Consider the following 17,099-nt stretch of genomic DNA (forward strand, 5'->3'; position numbering starts at 1 on the left):
CTCTCGCCACCTTTCTGCCACCTAAGGACACAGGAAGAGGGCTCTCGTCAGAACCCAACCACCGTGACTCTAACCTCAGACTTCCAGCCCCTAGAACTGTGAGAAATAGATCTCTGTGGTTGATAGGCCACCCAATCTACGGTGCTTTGTTTTAACTAAGACATACCTTTACCTCTCAAAGTCTACCGTACACTTTTCCTCTCCAGCACCTCTCTCATCAATGAATATCACACTGCTATTTCCCTTGCACCCATCCTGAGAATGTCCATGCCAAGGGTGCTTTTGTACCAGAGCACCCAAGCTGCCAGTCTCCACTGCACACTCTGTCCACCAGTGCCAACCTACTCCCTCCTCTTTTTGAAAAGAAAAGAAAAAGCCCTCCCCCTGCATGCTCAACTCACCTGGACCATCAGCTCATCAAGCAGGTCCTGACCTGTTTAAATAACAGTTTATGTGTGTGCTGTTGTGAGTTATAACAACAAATATACATTCGCTATTCATCCTATTCTGGGCCCAGAGCACAATGAAGGTGTCTTTTGTTATGTTAATAAATGCCTTAGGAAAAGCTCCTAGGCCACCTAAGAATGGAGCTGTCCCCCCCCCCCCCCCAACTACCCCCACCCCCCACCTCCAGACCCACCCCCACCTCTGGGGAGGGAGAGGGACTGGTGGTTGAGTCTTATCACAATGGCCAATGATTTACTCCATCGTCCCTGGGGAATGAAGCCTCCACAGAAACCCAAAAGGATGGGCTTCTGGTGGGTGAACAACATGGAAATGTGGGAAGCGTGGTGCACAGAGAAACAAGACTTGTCTCACTTGAACTAAAGCTCCTAAACATGAATTTGATTGCCTCTGACAGTTTGGTGTTTCTCTGATCAAGTTTCTAATGAAGCATTTCTTGTGCTTCTATACGTTTTAGATGTGAAGACTGTCAAGATCATCACCATGACAACTAGAATCAGTACTGGTATTGCTGCTTTGTTTCCTTTAGGAGAAAAACCTAGTCTTAGGAAAACACTGAATGCCTGACCACCCCCCAACCCCCCACCGCATATCATTCTGATCAGCTATGGTTGAACCACACGCATTGGGCTTCTTATTTTCTTTCTCACAGCTCTTCTGATAGGATCCAGGCAACTACAAAATTAGAAGAATTTTTTGAGTACTGTCGATAATGGTACTTGGCAATATGAAACTGTCCAAAAGACTTTTATGTAATTTAAATTTCTTGAAAACCTCTGCAGCATGAGACAGCAGTTATAAATATCTCCCTTAAACACCAGAGGCTGCATTAAACATACAAAACAAGTGACTTAACTCTAAACAGAAAAAAAATGCAGAAAAAGGAAATTTTTTGTTTAGACACAGCTGAAGAGATTAACAGTGGTAGAATATATCACCATCATTTCTCACACTAGACATGTTTCATGACTCTTAGCATGTAAATTATCTTTCACAAACCCAGGCATCCAGCAAGCATAGAAGTTTACATTTCAGGGGGCTAAGAGGTGGGCTCTGAAGAAAAACAATTTCACAAGAGAATCCTTATCTCTGTATATTAAAATATCGGGAAATGATGAAAAACAGAGCATGGTTGAATTTAATTACAAGAGCGTTGTCTCAACCTGATTTATTTCTCAAGTAGGTTCTTTGTGTAGCTCCCGGAGCCGTTTCGGCGATCTTGAAAGCCCAGAGAAACCATACACAGCACGTTCCTCAGAAAACAGTGTATTTTTACAGCCAAGTGACTGTCTTTGTTTTCCCTTTTCAAAGATGGGGCTTGTAATCTCCTTTGCTTTCACAACACGACAGTGTTCAAATGACCTCAAACTCAACAAATACATTTTGACCACCAACCGTGAGCCAGGCCCCCAGGAGACTGTGCAGAATTAGAATGAGTGAGACTCATCCTTACCGCAAAGAACTGGGAGAGCAATGTGACCACAGTGTCTGGCGATCCCAGGGGACATCAGGTGGATAAGGCACCGAAAGTGCTGCCCTAGGCTTCCACCTACTTCTACCAATGATGTAAACACAAGAGCAACGAAGGTTCTAGCGACATTCGGAATATTTTTGTGACTCTTACTTTTCAGATATAAGACGATCAGGGGCATTCATCTTCCTCACTGCAGAAAGCAATGCTTTTCTTTTTCTTATAGCATCAGTCATGTAACTGATACCTCTTAGGACGTAAGTATCAGCGATAGCGGGGAAGGGCGTGAAACGAGAAGAGAGCCACAGTTGTCTAATAATGATTCACCTACTAACCATAGATGAGAAGTTTTCTTACAGACCCGGGGAAACTGGGGGATGAGACAAGGCTGTAAAAAGATAAGATGCCTCGATGGGCCCACGACTCAAAAAAGAAATACATGTTGAGAACAGACCACGTACAGGGCACGCTTGGATTTGGTGTCTGTGCCGGACCCGACCCCCGCCGGGAGTTTTCTCAGGTCCCAGGAAGGGACTGAGCTGTTTGTAGCATCACAGGAGGTTAGCCACCTGGTTGTGGGACTCTGAGCTCCTGCAGGCCGGACTGCAGACCCTCCCCTCCCCTTGCCATGTTGCACTCACAGCCGCACGCAGCTATCTTCTCCCCCGTGTGTATGATCAGCCACCCGGCTTGGGGGTCAGAGCTGAGCTTCCAGGTGACGGACTGCCCCCATCCTGCCGGCATTACTGGAATAAACGCTCATACATGATTCAACCCCGAGTCTGCTTAGTTTGGCTCAAGTGGTGACAGGTGGCCTCGGACCCATGTGTCGGGTGTCCCGAGGCCTCATACACCAAGGTCGGTCTGGGGCGCCCATCAGAGGGTGAGGGAGCCCTGCGGTGGGCTGCATGGTGGGCCCACCAAGACGCACCACCACGCCGACGCTGTGCCCCCCCCCCCCTTTATCCTCAGGGGACCCCAGTGGATGCCTGAAAGCACAGAGAGAACCAAGCCCTGCGCATGCTGAGTTTTCCTGTACACACGCCTATGGTGGGGTTTACCTTATAAACTAGGCAAGAAGGAGATTCATAACCACAACCAGTGATAAAACAGAACCCTAATAACCGCGTCCTGTAATGAAAGCTATAGGAACGTGGCTCCTCCGGCCCAAACGCACTCACCCTCCCGCCGGGGTGCCGTGAGGATGACGTGCCCACGTGTGAGATGGCGCGGTGGCCGGCATGGCCCCGAGGCTGCTGGGGGCCTTCTGACCTCGGGCAGCGACCGCTTCCCAGCTCCTCGGGGCGCGTCTGACCTGCCAGCACCACTACACCTGCGTTTTGAGGCCATTCACGTGGGAAACGAGGGTTACTTCCACGCGAGTGATGCGATCTGTTCAGGGAGCGGCGGCAGCGAGGAGGCAGGTTAAAGGGCTGAGCCACAGCCCAGGACTCGCGAGATTTCATCACGCGACTCAGAACAGCGCGCGATTTAGAACGAACAAGTTACTTCTGGAATGTTCCACTTCGTGTTTTCGTGCCTCGGCGGGCTGCGGGTCCCTGTAGTTGCAGAAAGTGAGACTGCAGATCCCAGGGCGGATTGTGGGGAGCCATCTCCAGGTGAGGTCACCCCGGGGAGGCTGGGCCTGGACCCATCGTGAGTGAGCATCCTTGGAAGAGCAGAGAAAGGCACGTGAGAGCCGGAGGCAGAGACCGGAAGCGGAAGCGGTGCAGCCACCAGGCACACACGCCTGGAGCCCCCAGGATCTCAGAGCCGAGGAAGGGCTCTCCCCTGGAGACCTGGGGGGAGCACAGCCCTGCTGACACCTGGGCTTCCAGCCTCCTGGACTGCGAGAACCGGTTTCTGCTGTTGTAAGCCACCCAGTCTGAGCTGATCGGGTACCGCAGCCCCAGGAAACGAATGCAAGGGCCATGTTACTCAGAGAGGCAATTTGGGTCAAAACGATGGTTTCCGGGAAGACCTCTGATCGGGACAAGAATCATCACACTTACCCCGACCGGTTTGGCTCCATGGATAGAGTGTAGGCCTACAGACTGAAGGGTCCCAGGTTTGATTCCGGTCAAGGGCATGTACCTTGGTTGCGGGCACATCCCCAGTAGGGGGCTTGCAGGAGGCAGCTGATCGATGTTTCTAGCTCTCTATCCCTCTCCCTTCCTCTCTGTAAAAATCAATAAAATATATATATTTTTATTTTATTTTTATTTTTTTTATTATGGCCTGGCTACCTCGATTGCCTGCCTCCTTAGCCTTTATTGGAAATTTTTTTAAAATTTATTTTATTGATTTTTTTACAGAGAGGAAGGGAGAGGGATAGAGAGTAAAAAACATCGATGAGGGAGAAACATCAATCAGCTGCCTGCAGCACACCCCCTACTGGGTATGTGCCCACAACCAAGGTACATGCCTTTCACTGGAATCGAACCTAGGACCCTTGAGTCTGCAGGCTGACGCTCTATCCCCAATAAAATATATTATAAAAAAAAAAAAAAAAAAGAATCAGCACACTCTCCAAGACAGTGGTGAAAGGAGAAGCTCTGAGGTGAGAGGGTGGCCCAGACCCGTGGGAGAGACATGAAGGACAAAGGAGGCTGCTCGCCCCCACTGTGTTCCTGCCAGAAGCAGAGTTGAGCTTCTTAATGGCTTCTCCCAACAGCACAAAGTAAGGAGCCAGCCTGCACCTCTCTATTTCCTGCACCATCTCTATGTATTGAGCCTTGAGGTGCACGAGGAACTGTGATAGAACCTGGGGCACCAGGGTTAACAAGACAAGCCTATCTTCAAGGACCGTGGTCTGGTGAGAGGACTAGACAGGGACACAGGCAAATGGGCCGCAGCGTGGTAAGTGTGATGGGAGCCCAAGGGTAGAGTTCCTGCTCTAGATGGGGGCAACCTGGAGGCATAAGCCAGGTGATGGGAAGACCAGGCTTCAAACTGCATGTGCAAAGGCACAGAAACAAGAGATCACGGTGCACAGGTGACCAGTCTGTCCAGAAGGTCTGCAAAGTGAGCAGGAATCCACAGGGGCTGGAATACAAAAGCTAGACCTGCCCCCTCGCAAGGTAGGGGCCTTGGACTAGGAAGTTTGGAAGGAAGGAAAGGAGAGAGGGAGGAGGAAGAAAGGAAAAACAGGAGAGGAAAAACAGGAACTATATTTTAGGGGTGGTAGCAGAGGCAGGAGAAACTGAGAAATGAGAGGTTACGCACTTAGGCCCAGGGCCCCATAGCGAGTGAGGAATAGACTAGGGCAGTGGTCGGCAAACTGCGGCTTGGTAAACCGCGGCTCGCAAGCCACATGTGGCTCTCTGGCCCCTTCAGTGTGGCTCTTCCACAAAATACCGACTTCTGCGCATGGGCCACAAAGTTTCAATCGCACTGTACGTGCGCGCCTGCACGTGGTATTTTGTGGAAGAGCCACACTGAAGGGGCCAAAGAGCCGCATGTGGCTCTCGAGCTGCAGTTTGCCGACCACGGGACTAGGGTATATGCATTGGCAAGGACATTTCCCAAATCTCAGTGGTTAAAACAAAGGTTTCCCCACTCAGGCTCCCTTCCATCCATCACAAGTGGCAGGGGGCTTGGCTCCACAGCGCCCTCACCTGGGGACTCAGGCTGGTAGGTCCTCTTTTGCAACCTCATTTATGAAGTGACAGAGGGAAAGAAGTGAGCAAATTGGGCGCTGGCTCTTAGATTTCACCCCAGAAATGACACGCAGCCCTTCTGCCCACATCTCATCAGCCAAAGCAAGTTGTGTGGCTGGGACTGACTTTAAGGAGGTGGGAAGTGCAACCAGCCATGGGCCAGAAGAGGAAATTGGACATTCGGGGCAAGCCCTAATGTCTGCCACTTTGGTGGAGGGACAGTTTGGACCCAGGCCTCCTAAATGCTCAGTTCAGTCCACACTCTGCTCTCTTTCTCTCCTTCTCTCTGTCAATTAATCATTTTGGATACAAGAGAAATAGAGGACAAAGAAAATTTTATTAATTGGGTCCTTCATTCCAGGCTACATGCAAATTAGCCTAACTAAATGACTTGCAAATGTGGTCTTAGGCTGCTGTGAGGATCACTAATATATTGCCCCAAATATCTGACTGTCACTCAAACTCTGGTTCTAAGGCAGCCTATTTTTGCAAACCAACCCCTATGAAGTGTGTTGCATAAGTTTTTATAAAATGACCCCCCAAATCTACCAATACAAGTAAAGGCATTTTAGGTCATTTTTCCTTTGCAGATATTCATTACTTTGGATTTTCACTTGGATTTAGAAAAGAAACAGTGGCTACTCAGAATATATTTATTTGGCACATTTGTTCCCAAGCAAAATGAAATCATGTTTAAATCCTGTACAAGATAGGCCGGGAGGGGAGAACAGCTTAATTTTAACAACAAAATTAACCCAACGTAAAGATGCAGAAGACATAAACAACTGCAGGAATATGCATATCTCCCATGTATCTCACTGTGTTCCTGTGGGGAATTGGGAATTTGTTAATAACCCTCTTCTCCAAAGAGACTTTCAGCAGGCAGACTGCACATGTGACTAAGATTCCTAGGATGCTGCCTTTCTCGGCCATCTTCAGACGGGGACTTTGTGACAGTTGCATTTCCAGAGCTACTTCCCTCGGAATAGCTTTTTTCACTGAGAGTCGGGGGAGTCCCAGCATGGTCTGAAGGCCCAGCTTGAAGGCCTGGCTCAGTGACATCCCATGTGACTTCATGGGGCCTGGTGGGAGCAGCCTGGATTTGATGATCACACCCATCAGCATTGCCATGTTCTAGCTGTCACCTTAGGCAACTCACCGACCCGCTTTGACATCAGTTTCTCCTTTGTGGTGTGAGGGTGCCACCATCATGGGGTTGTGGCAAGGAATGCATTTGATAATCCAAGAATAGTCCTTACATCAGGGATGACAAATATGTTTCAGTTAGTGTGAACTCCGATGGCCTGGAGCACCGTGTTCAGGATTCTGGTGACAATGTATCTAGATTCAAGGAAAGCACACTGAATTGGGGTGATGACAGGAATAGGGGCTGATGGCCTAGGAGTCTGTTCTTTCTTTTCCTTTTCCCTTTCACACCTCTAGAGTATTAAAGAGAACCCTTTGTTATGAGACTTAGACCCAGCTCAGAAGTCTGTGCCAAAATGGGGCTTCATTGGAAGGATGCTGGAGTATCTCAGAGAACTGAAGGCTTGTAGGAACCAGGAGGGCAGTCCAGTGAGCTCAGGGACAGGAACCAGGAACCAAATCATTGTCAGGACATCCGGATGCTCAGCATCTCCCTCTCCTCTCTCCGTTTCCTGTCTCCCCTCTCTCCTTTCCTCTGGAAATTTATTCATAAGCGACCTACAGTAGTAAGTCCTGATGTTGTCAAAGTGGTTTTCCAAGAGAATTCCACCAACAGTTAGCAGGGGAGGGGGTGGCAAGTGAAGAAGGGGAACCATAAACAAATTCTGTTCATTCTTTTTAAAAATATTTTTTTATTTTTCAGTTACAGTTGATGTACAATATTACACTAGTTTCGGGTGAACAACCAGTGATCAGACATTTATATAACTTACAAAGTGATCATTCTGACATTTCAAGTACCCACCTGGCACCATACATCGTTATTACAACATTATTGACTATATTCCCTATGCTGTGCTCTACATCCTCGTGACTATTCTGTAACTACTTTGTTTTATTCTTTTGAAAAGAAAATCTGTGCTGTCCTCATGCAAGTTGAGAATTCCCAGAGAGAAAGGATTAAAATGTGAAATACCACCACCCCAGGAAGAGAGGAGGCTGCAGAGGAAGCAAGCTCCTCAGGCCCTCGGCAGCCTGGACCTCAGCTTTGAGTGTAAACATCTTGGTTTGGCCTAACGCCAGCACTCCTGGGACTTGGGTGACTTTTCAACGCCAGCAATGAAGACACTGGCCTGTCTTTTTATTGGTGCATGAAAATTCATGCACTGGAGGGGGGTTCCTCAGCCCGGCCTGCCCCCTCTCACAGTCCAGGAGCCCTCAGGGGTGGGAGGCGACCTGGCGATCAGGGGAAGGCGACATCTCATCACACCTCTGCTGCTGCCACTGCCAGCAGCACAAGCCTCGGCCGGCCCTGGTTACCTGAGCCTCGGGCGGCCCTGGGTGGCTGGGGGGGGGGGGGGGGGGGGGGGGAGGGGCGCTGAGGGGACTGGGGGACTCCAGAGGCAGGCACAGCAGGGCTGAGGGGACTGGGTGCCACCATCTTGTGGCTGTGGGCGCTGCCATCTTTGTGGGTGTAGCAATTAGCATATTCCCTCCTTATTGGTTGTGGGCACCTTCATCTTTGAGGGTGGGGCAGTCAATTAGCATATCCCCTCCTTATTGGCTGTGGGTGCCACCATCTGCGACTTTGTGAGGGTCAATTAGCATATTCCCTCTTTATTAGATAGGACTAGAGGCCTGGTGCATGAAATTCTTGCACTGGGGGAGGGGGGTCCCTCAGCCCAGCCTGCTCCCTCTCGCAGTCCGGGACCCTTCAGGGGATGTCCGCCTGCCAGCTTAGGCCCACTCCCTGTGCTAAGCCGGCAGTCAGACATCCCTCTCACAGCCCGAGACCCCTTGCTCCTTACCGCCCGCCTGCTCACTGCTCCTTAGCACTGCCACAGAAGTGGGAGAGGCTCCCACCACTGCTGCTGCGCTCACCAGCCGTGAGACTAGCTTCTGGCTGAGTGGCGCTCCCTGTGTTGAGCGTCTGCCCCCTGTTGGTCAGTGCACGTCATAGTGACTGGTCGTTATGCCGGTCAGTCGATTTGCATATTAGGCTTTTATTATATAGGAGATTAGTGAATGTATCAAGCACAGAGATGCAGTCCTCAGAACCTGCTTCAAGAATGGACTCACTTTCTAGCTGCAAAGAGGTGGTTATCTGGCACCTCCAGCTGTTAGTTCCTACAGGGTGGGCCTCAGCTCTCCAGCCTGGGCCTCAGTCTTCTCAGGGCAGCCAATAACCGAACAAGAAGAGAGAGCATCTAACAGGGAAAGAGCGAGATGGCCCCCTAGTGACGTGGAAGGAAGAGACAGACGGGGGCAAGCCCACAGGAATGCCAACTTTTTAAACTGCAACACCTTCATGCCCTACACCTACCACTACAGTGGCTTCTTTTGAGGGTGGCATTCTTTGTCCCCCAAGTTAAAAAAGAAAAAAAACACAAAATATAAAGATGCTGGATTTCTTATTTTAAATGATCAAGAGAATGAAAAGACAAGCCAGAATGGGAGAAAGAAAATGTGCAAAACACGTATCTGATAAGGGACTTATATTCAGAACCTATATTAACTCTTAAAACTCAACAAGAAAACTCAATTTTTTCAATATGGGGAACAAATCTGAACAGACACTTCCCCCAAAAAAGGTATGTGGATGGCAAATGAGCAGACAAAAAAATGGTCAACATCATTTCTCAATACAGAAACAAATAAACCGACCACATGATGTCACTGCAACAGGAGCTCATTCCCTGCTGGTGGTCATGCAAAATGGCAGTCATTTTGGAAGACAGTTTGGCAGTTTCTTATAAAATACTAGAGGCCCAGCGCACGAAATTCGTGCAGGGGTACGGTCCCTAGATCAGGGCCATCTTCCCCCTTCTCGCCCGCTTTCCAGCCCCGCCCCCTCTGCGGGTTGCCTCTGTGTGGGGAGACCTGCGGGGCAGGAGCCTTGGCCTGGCACTGCTGGCGTTCCCCACTACTGACCCCGGTTCCCCATTTGCCATCGGGTGATCGGAGCATGCCTGCCGGTGGAGGGGGAGCAGTGGAGGGAGGGAGGGACCGAGAGGTCGTCAGTGTGCCTCATAGTGACTGGTTGAGCAGTTGTTCTGCCATTAGGGTCACTTTGCATATTACCCTTTTATTATATAGGATACCCTTACCAAGACCCAGTAAGCCCACTCCTAGGTATTTACCCAAGCAAAACAAATTATGTTTTTACTAGAGGCCTGAGGCATGAAATTCATGCAAGAGGCTTGGCCCCTGCCGCCGCCTCTGCCTCAGTCCCTGCTGCTGTGGCTTTGTCTAGAAGGACGTCCGGTCTAATTAGCATATTAAGCTTTTATTATTATAGATTAAAAGCTTATATGTGAATGTTAAATGATAACCAAATCTTAACACATCCATACAATGAAGCACTCAGCAATGGAAAGGAACGAGCTAGTGATTCACACATGAACTTGAAATGAATTTTGGTAGGCAAAAGAGGCCAGATTCAAAAGGCTATAAATTCTTCAATTCTACCATTTATGACATTCTGAAGAAAAGCAAAATTATAGGAACCAAAACAGATAGTAGTTGCCAGGGGTGGGGAGCTGGGCACAGGGGAGTTTTTAGGTGATGGAGCTGTTCTGAATAGCACTGAGACCGTGGACACAGGACTATGCGTGTGTCAAAGCCCAAACGAAATGAATTTTACTGTATGAAAAAATCAATTGGCATATCAGGTTCCAGGTGGAATGCAGTGTGACAAATGTTTTACAAATGTATGCCATACCCTCAATGAAAGGAGTGGGAATAAAAGAAGTGAAACTACGTTACTTGGGAAATGGTACTTTGAGTAGATACTGTAGGGCTAAAGACAAAGCACCTAAACACTACACTCTAGTTGGTCAATTTATTTCTCACAGGGTACAACTTAACTATTCTGAAACCACTTTGCAAGTAATCTAGGGCTGAACAAATAAATAAATTGCAGATAACAGGAGCCAGGTTACTCCCTCTCAGAGGAAGGAAGATTACAAATAAGCAAAGGGCAAAACCAGAATGAACCTGTGCTGCTGATGGGAGTCAGTTTAAGTTAATGTTTATGTAATATACACAGAGATAGATCTAGAAATAATACAGACATGTGCACCTATTTTGGTTAGTATACATATTTATATCTCTCAGCTTGTTCCACTAAAGAGGCATACAACCAGTAGCAACAAGCACACCCATCACCCAGATCCTGGTTTCTAAATACCGTCGCCAGTAAAAGGAATCAGGGATCCTTGAAGGAATAGCTCATTCCTGGGCAGGCATCCAGATAATACTTGTAGTGCCACAAAGTAAGAATATGGCCTTTAAAAAAATAAGGGCACGTCAAAAGAATTTAGGAGATCACAAATGTTCCCAATACCCAAAGCTGAAACAATTTGTACAAAATAATAACAGTATTGGATTTCAAACTAAAGTATAAAATAAGTAGCCAGGATCACATATTAATGTAAATATTATATACTGCCCCCTCCCCTTGAATGTGGGCTCAAGTTAATGATTCACTTCCAAAGAAAGTAAGGAAAGTGGAAAAACCTAGCAGATACCACCTTAAACCAAAGAAGGAACATCACCAGTGCTGCCCACTGACACCACATACTCATGATATGATACAGTGTGGAAGGGCACATCACCTCTGTACTGTCCCTCCCAATACAGTATCACCTCAAATATCAAAACACCCTTCAAACCACCAAGCAGTACCCTTCAGTGTCAAGGTCATGAAAGACTGAGAAACTGTCACAGGTAGGAGTCGTCTAAAGAACCATTAATGACTAAATAAATGCAATGTGGTATCCTGGGTTGGATCCTGGAACTGAAGAACATTAGTGGAAAAAGAGGTGAAAACCAAATCAAGTCTGCTGTTTAGTAAATAGCAGCGTATCAATGCGAATATCTGTTTTAACAGATGTGCTATCATTTACATAAGATGTTAACATTAGGGGAAGCTCAGGGAAGGGGATAGAGAGTAAATGTGAAATTCTTATAAAATAAAACGGTTGTTTAAAAAAATGTATAGGAAAGCCACAGCAGCATGGTTGTACTTAAAATTAAGAAAGGGACTTACAGAAGATTATACACATTTTCTCAGTAATTGATCACCACCAGTTTATTTGTAAACATAGTATATGTGTCAATAATCAAATTGACAACACTTTATACATTTCATATTTAATATCATACCAGAAAACAATCCACTGTACTTAGTTACAATTTTGGTACTTTAAAAATCTTTAAATACAAACTGTATTTGAAACACTGAACATAAAAGAGAAAGATAACAGAAAACTAAATACATCAAATAAAAGAAACCAACATTTAAAAAAAAAAACACAAAATCATCTGATTACATACTTAAAAGGGAGGAAATCAGATGATCATCTTTTTTTAATAACAAAGTTTCAGCTCTTTAGACCCACTTGAGAGGTGAAATTGTGTCACACAAAATTCCATGTCCATCCTGATATCTTTTTTCTCTTAGTTTCCAAGGAATGTTTGCCATGGTTTAAGCTACATTACAGGGGGAAAGAAATGGGAGGTAGCAAAAGCCAATGAAATTACTTTAAACATCTGCAAAAAAATTATTTCACAAATCATCTTTGGCAAATAATACAGTCTGTATTTTACATTTACCTTTTTGTTTAAATGGATCAATACTTATAAGATTTAAGAGATGCATCTTTACATGAGTTAAAATATAAATGAGACAAAGCCAAATTCATAAAGCAAAGCACAAAGCAGCCTGCACATTTTGCTAACAGTTCTAAAATGCAGACCGCCTGCCTGGCTGTCCAGGCTAGTGGTGCTTAGTGGTTAGTGCGCCAGGCTGTGCACCAAAGGGTCGCTGGTTCGATTCGAGGTCAAGGGCACATACCTGGATTGCAGGTTCAATCCCTAACCCTGGCCAGATGCGTGCGGAAGGCAACCTATAGACATGTCTGTCTTACATAGATGTTTCTCTCTCTCTCTTTCCCTCATGCCCTTCCACTCTCTCTAAAAATCAATGGAAAAAATATCATTGGGTGAGGATTAACGAAAAAATAAAATAAAATAAAAATAAAAAAGCAGACTGCCCTCCTTAAAAATGAGGTCTTCAGCTGGGAACCAGAATCTTTCCTTATTCACAGGAGAAACGAGAGCGCGCCACATGCTTGTTCAGTACTTCCCCTAAAATTCATGATCATGAATAGGTTCTATTTCTTCTTCCATTATTTCTCAAAGGAAATGCAGCAGCAAATCACTCCCACATTTTAAGTTTTAAATTCACCAACAACTGGGTTCACTGCCAACAAGTACAAATATCTGATTCTTTATTAGTGTACATGTCACTACAATAGACTTAGACTGGTAATACAGGAATAAATAAAATAACTAGTTAATTCAAACAAAGCAAATGAGATTAGAGAGCCCTGATCAAATGAAATATTTTCAACTTTTGGTTGAAAAACTGTAAGTTACATACATACCTAATAGCACTAGGAATGTCAAATATCAATTATTGGGGGGAATGAGTGATTCACAGTCATAAGAAATAATTTTAATAGTATGTATTTTTTCTTTTATAGACAAACATTTATAAGATACACTGATTTCTACCTCATATAAGAGAGAAAGTAGAAAACTAAAAGTTAACTGCATTTACCTAAACACGGCACTGACTTGCCACAGGTAACCTGCTCCAAAAGATTCAGTTCTGTGGGTAGGCCATGGGGCTGAATGCATGGTTATGTTAACAGTTTTAAAAAGGCATATATTTCCAGAAGTATGTTAAAATCCACAAATATCAGTTCTACAAATAACAAAAATTATCAGCAAGAAAGTTTAGGTTTTAGCATTCCCAAATTTTCTAATGCCTTAAGTGTTTTAGATATATGTTCTTTGATCAGTTCATTTGGTTACAGTTTTAAACTAGCAAACCGTTATCCTAGGAGAAGAGCTAAACTAAACTATAACACTGCACAAGCTTCCCAAGGTAACCTGAAAAATCTAAAAAGTGATTCCAATTATTCTAATATTTGAGACACTAAAAGAATCAATGACTTAAGAAACATTTTGAAATACTCAATTTTCCTTTATCATTTCCTCCCCGAACTATTCACATAAATTTAAGATCCAAACTACCTAAGAATGTCTTCAAAGTAGGCTTTTCACTAAAGTATTTTGATCAGAAGACATAGCTTTAATGCTTCTCTTATATAATTCTAACCTAAAATCATAACCCTTGGTTTGAGAACATCAAATTCAATTTCATAACAATTAATTGGTAAAACTACAAACAAAAAATAAGTCACAGTGAAAATGTGCAGCAGCCACAGCTACAAGAACGGAAAATAAATTCTATTTTTCCAGAAAGACTCTATGAAAATATAAAGTCCAAAGTGAGTGACAACAGAAGTCCACATATAAATGTTGTTTAAAAATAGAATGCTTTCCAAAGCTTCTCATGAGATGTCAATGTAGAGTCAGAGTCGGAGTTAAGACCTTATAAATCACGGGTAAGTTACACAGAACTATGCTGACTGACGTACCTTCAACAATGTCCAACTGATCTACATAATTTACAGACAGCCACAGGAGTTCTTAATGCCCCGCCACATCAGTTCTCAGCCCTGGCTGTGCATGTTTCATAGTTTTGCTACTTGAAGTACCAAGAAGCCTTCGCAGAGGAAGAGTTCTCCTCTTCCCATGATCCCCTACAGAGTAGGTAACAAAATATAAAACTAAACAAGATTTACGTTTGATAACCTAACATATAAAATTACCACGGCAATATTCGTAGTGACCGCTTATAAACATAACAGTCATCATAAAGCCTATAAAGTATATCCTGTTTTATAAAAGAAATGCAGATTGTCTCAAGGTAAAAAATACAGTGCAGGCTGCTAAAAAGCTCTTGGTTGCATCAGGAGGTGCAACGATGAGGAAAACTTCAGAAACCGTGAACATGTCCCCCAAACTTCAAACATCAGGTAAGCACGAATCGCACGGCAGCGGCAGGATGCTTCTTTAGTGGCTGGCACTATAAAGCTAACCTTAAGAAAGAAAAAAGGCAGAAAGTGTGAGCAACAAATGGTGTAACCAAATCATTGCAAATGGAGACTAGCAATACGCAGTGAGGAAGGTGACCGTCCACTCCATTCTGATAAGATGCCATCTTTAAATATTAAGTTCTTTGCGGGCAGTGGGACTCCCAGATCTGCTTGGGATGACTGGGAGAGCAAACTTGAAAAGCTGGCCTCTGTGTGAATATCCAGTGTTGAAGCACCTTCCTAAAAGATCAAGAAACAAGAGAAAAATTCTGTATTCTACATGTTACCAAACCACTTAGTATAGCTAATGAGGAAAACAGACCTTGATTACCAGAGAAATGTTTATGGAATGCAAAGTACTAATGGAGATGCAAAGACCTACCTCACAAACCCAAAATAATCAATGAGAGGTATTAATGTATGCAGAAATGACTACCACAAGTTAGACTATGCTAAGTGCTTTGAAATGAATAGAAATACTAGGCTATGAGACTCTGGTATAAGAAGAGGTTAGTTCTCAGACAATCTCTAAAAACCCTCACGCAGCATTTAGCACCAGAACAGCCCATCCACTCCCAGGGCTCTCACAGGCACATATTCAGCACAGACCTCCCCCGAGAACTCCGGGCTCAAGCATGCCCCTGACATTCGCGCTCAGATGCTGCACCACACGTGCCACACTGACCGTGTCCCCTACTCCCCACATCAAGCTACTCAGAAATACGAGAATCTCTCGGATTCCTCCCTTCCTATCACACCCTCAATATTTCCTCACATTTAACTAATCACCAGGTTCTGTCAATCAACCTCCAACATGGATCCCAAAATAATTGACCTAACTCACCACAGCCACTGCCAGTTTAGGCCAGTGGCCTCCAAAGTGGGGTACTCACTCCAAAGTGGGGTATGGTACTACGAAAATTTTTAAATCTTGTATCTACTTGTTGCATCCTCTAAGAATTTCTATTTTTGTGTATGTTTTATAATATATATAACTTATTGATGTAACAGTATATATGTGTAATAAACAGACCTGTACTGTGGATACCTACAAAATTGTCTTTTTGTGGGGTTTTTTTTTAATGAGAAAGGCTGCTACTGAAATCTCTCACTTGGGCTATTAAAGTAGTCTCCAAACTAATCTTACTTCTATGCTTGCCCATTTTTAATTTATTCTCTAAACAGTAACTAATCTTTAAAGAAATAATGTCATTCTCTGTTTAAGTCTTGAATGCACTCAGCATAAACCACAAATGCTTTAATACATTCTAGAAGGCCCTCCCCACCCCTCTTGCCACTGCCCCTCTTTCACGAGGCTTCTGCAACACTGGCCTTCTGTTTTCTTGACACAGGACCTTTGTGCCTGCTAAGCTCTGCCTGGAATACTCTTTTCCATCCTTTAGGTTCAGATTATATAGCATCTCTACTATTTAAAGTAGGTCTAGCTTTGGAATCCATCAGATTTGAAGGAGCCTGACTCCTTCAAAGTACCTACTGAAATCGACGTTTACTTGACTAGTGTCTCGTACAACCCTCTAGGCTCCTCCAGTGTCTTAGAGATCATTGTTTCCCCAGCACTTGGTAAAGGGTCTGGCATGGAGTAAATGCAAGTATTTATTGAAAGAATGAATGAATGAAACAAAACTCTAAAATATTAATTTCAAATTATTAGATCAGATATTCTGAACAGAAATATTTCATTCTAGTTTATCTACAAATTAAATCTAGGGTATTCTTTCCTCTGTGTGTGAGGGTGGGGGGGGCACACACAGAACACAAAAGGTCTAGAGCACTGGCTTTCACTACCACACAGACAATGCAGCTCCCTGCAGTTATTAATGGAGTACCAGACTCAAGAGCCAGCACCTTGTATGATGCATGGCCTGTAACAGATGCTGAACACACTCCTGAATGAAGCACTGGCACAGAACAGAGTCCAAGCTTTAGAGCCAGAAGACCTGGCTCATGAGCTCGGTGCAAGTCAGTTTACTTCCTGAATCTTGGTGTCTTCGGGTATAAATTTAAATTAATGCTTATTTCATGCCTACTGCAGTGGAGATTCAAAGCAAACATGGAAGTGTTTTGTATTTAAAGCTCTACACCAATAACATTTAGACCTTCTGGTTTATTACCTGGAATGAGTGAACGAAGTTAAGGACTCGTAGAGAAAGTTTTCTACTGGAATGTAAGAGGTTTTGAAGGCTGAAAGAAAGGGGGGAAAGTTTAGTACAAATATAATGACAAGAGTTTAATTTTACTAATTTCAACAGTTTAATTTTACTAATTTCAAAACATTTATATCAGCATATAAATCCTGATTAACCACATTAAAAATTTTTAAAAACC

General features: G+C 44.6%; 1 protein-coding gene across 2 annotated transcripts in view; it reads right to left on the reverse strand.

Moving 5' to 3' along the window:
• Nucleotides 1-11,820: 11,820 nt before the first annotated feature.
• Nucleotides 11,821-17,099, reverse strand: part of FAM91A1 (family with sequence similarity 91 member A1) — a 42,338-nt gene continuing 37,059 nt past the window's right edge. For both annotated transcript variants that reach the window (XM_070391873.1, XM_070391872.1), the window contains exons 23-24: nucleotides 16,886-16,955; nucleotides 11,821-14,993 (exon numbers count right to left, since the gene is read on the reverse strand). In XM_070391873.1, coding sequence (XP_070247974.1) covers nucleotides 14,808-14,993; nucleotides 16,886-16,955 — 256 coding nt within the window. In that variant the 3' untranslated portion in view covers nucleotides 11,821-14,807. The remainder of the gene's footprint in view (nucleotides 14,994-16,885; nucleotides 16,956-17,099) is intronic.

The sequence above is a fragment of the Myotis yumanensis genome, unplaced genomic scaffold (genome assembly GCF_028538775.1).
Source record: "Myotis yumanensis isolate MYYU_CA2020_CCGP unplaced genomic scaffold, mMyoYum1.0.hap1 SCAF_15, whole genome shotgun sequence".
Lineage (NCBI taxonomy): Eukaryota > Metazoa > Chordata > Mammalia > Chiroptera > Vespertilionidae > Myotis > Myotis yumanensis.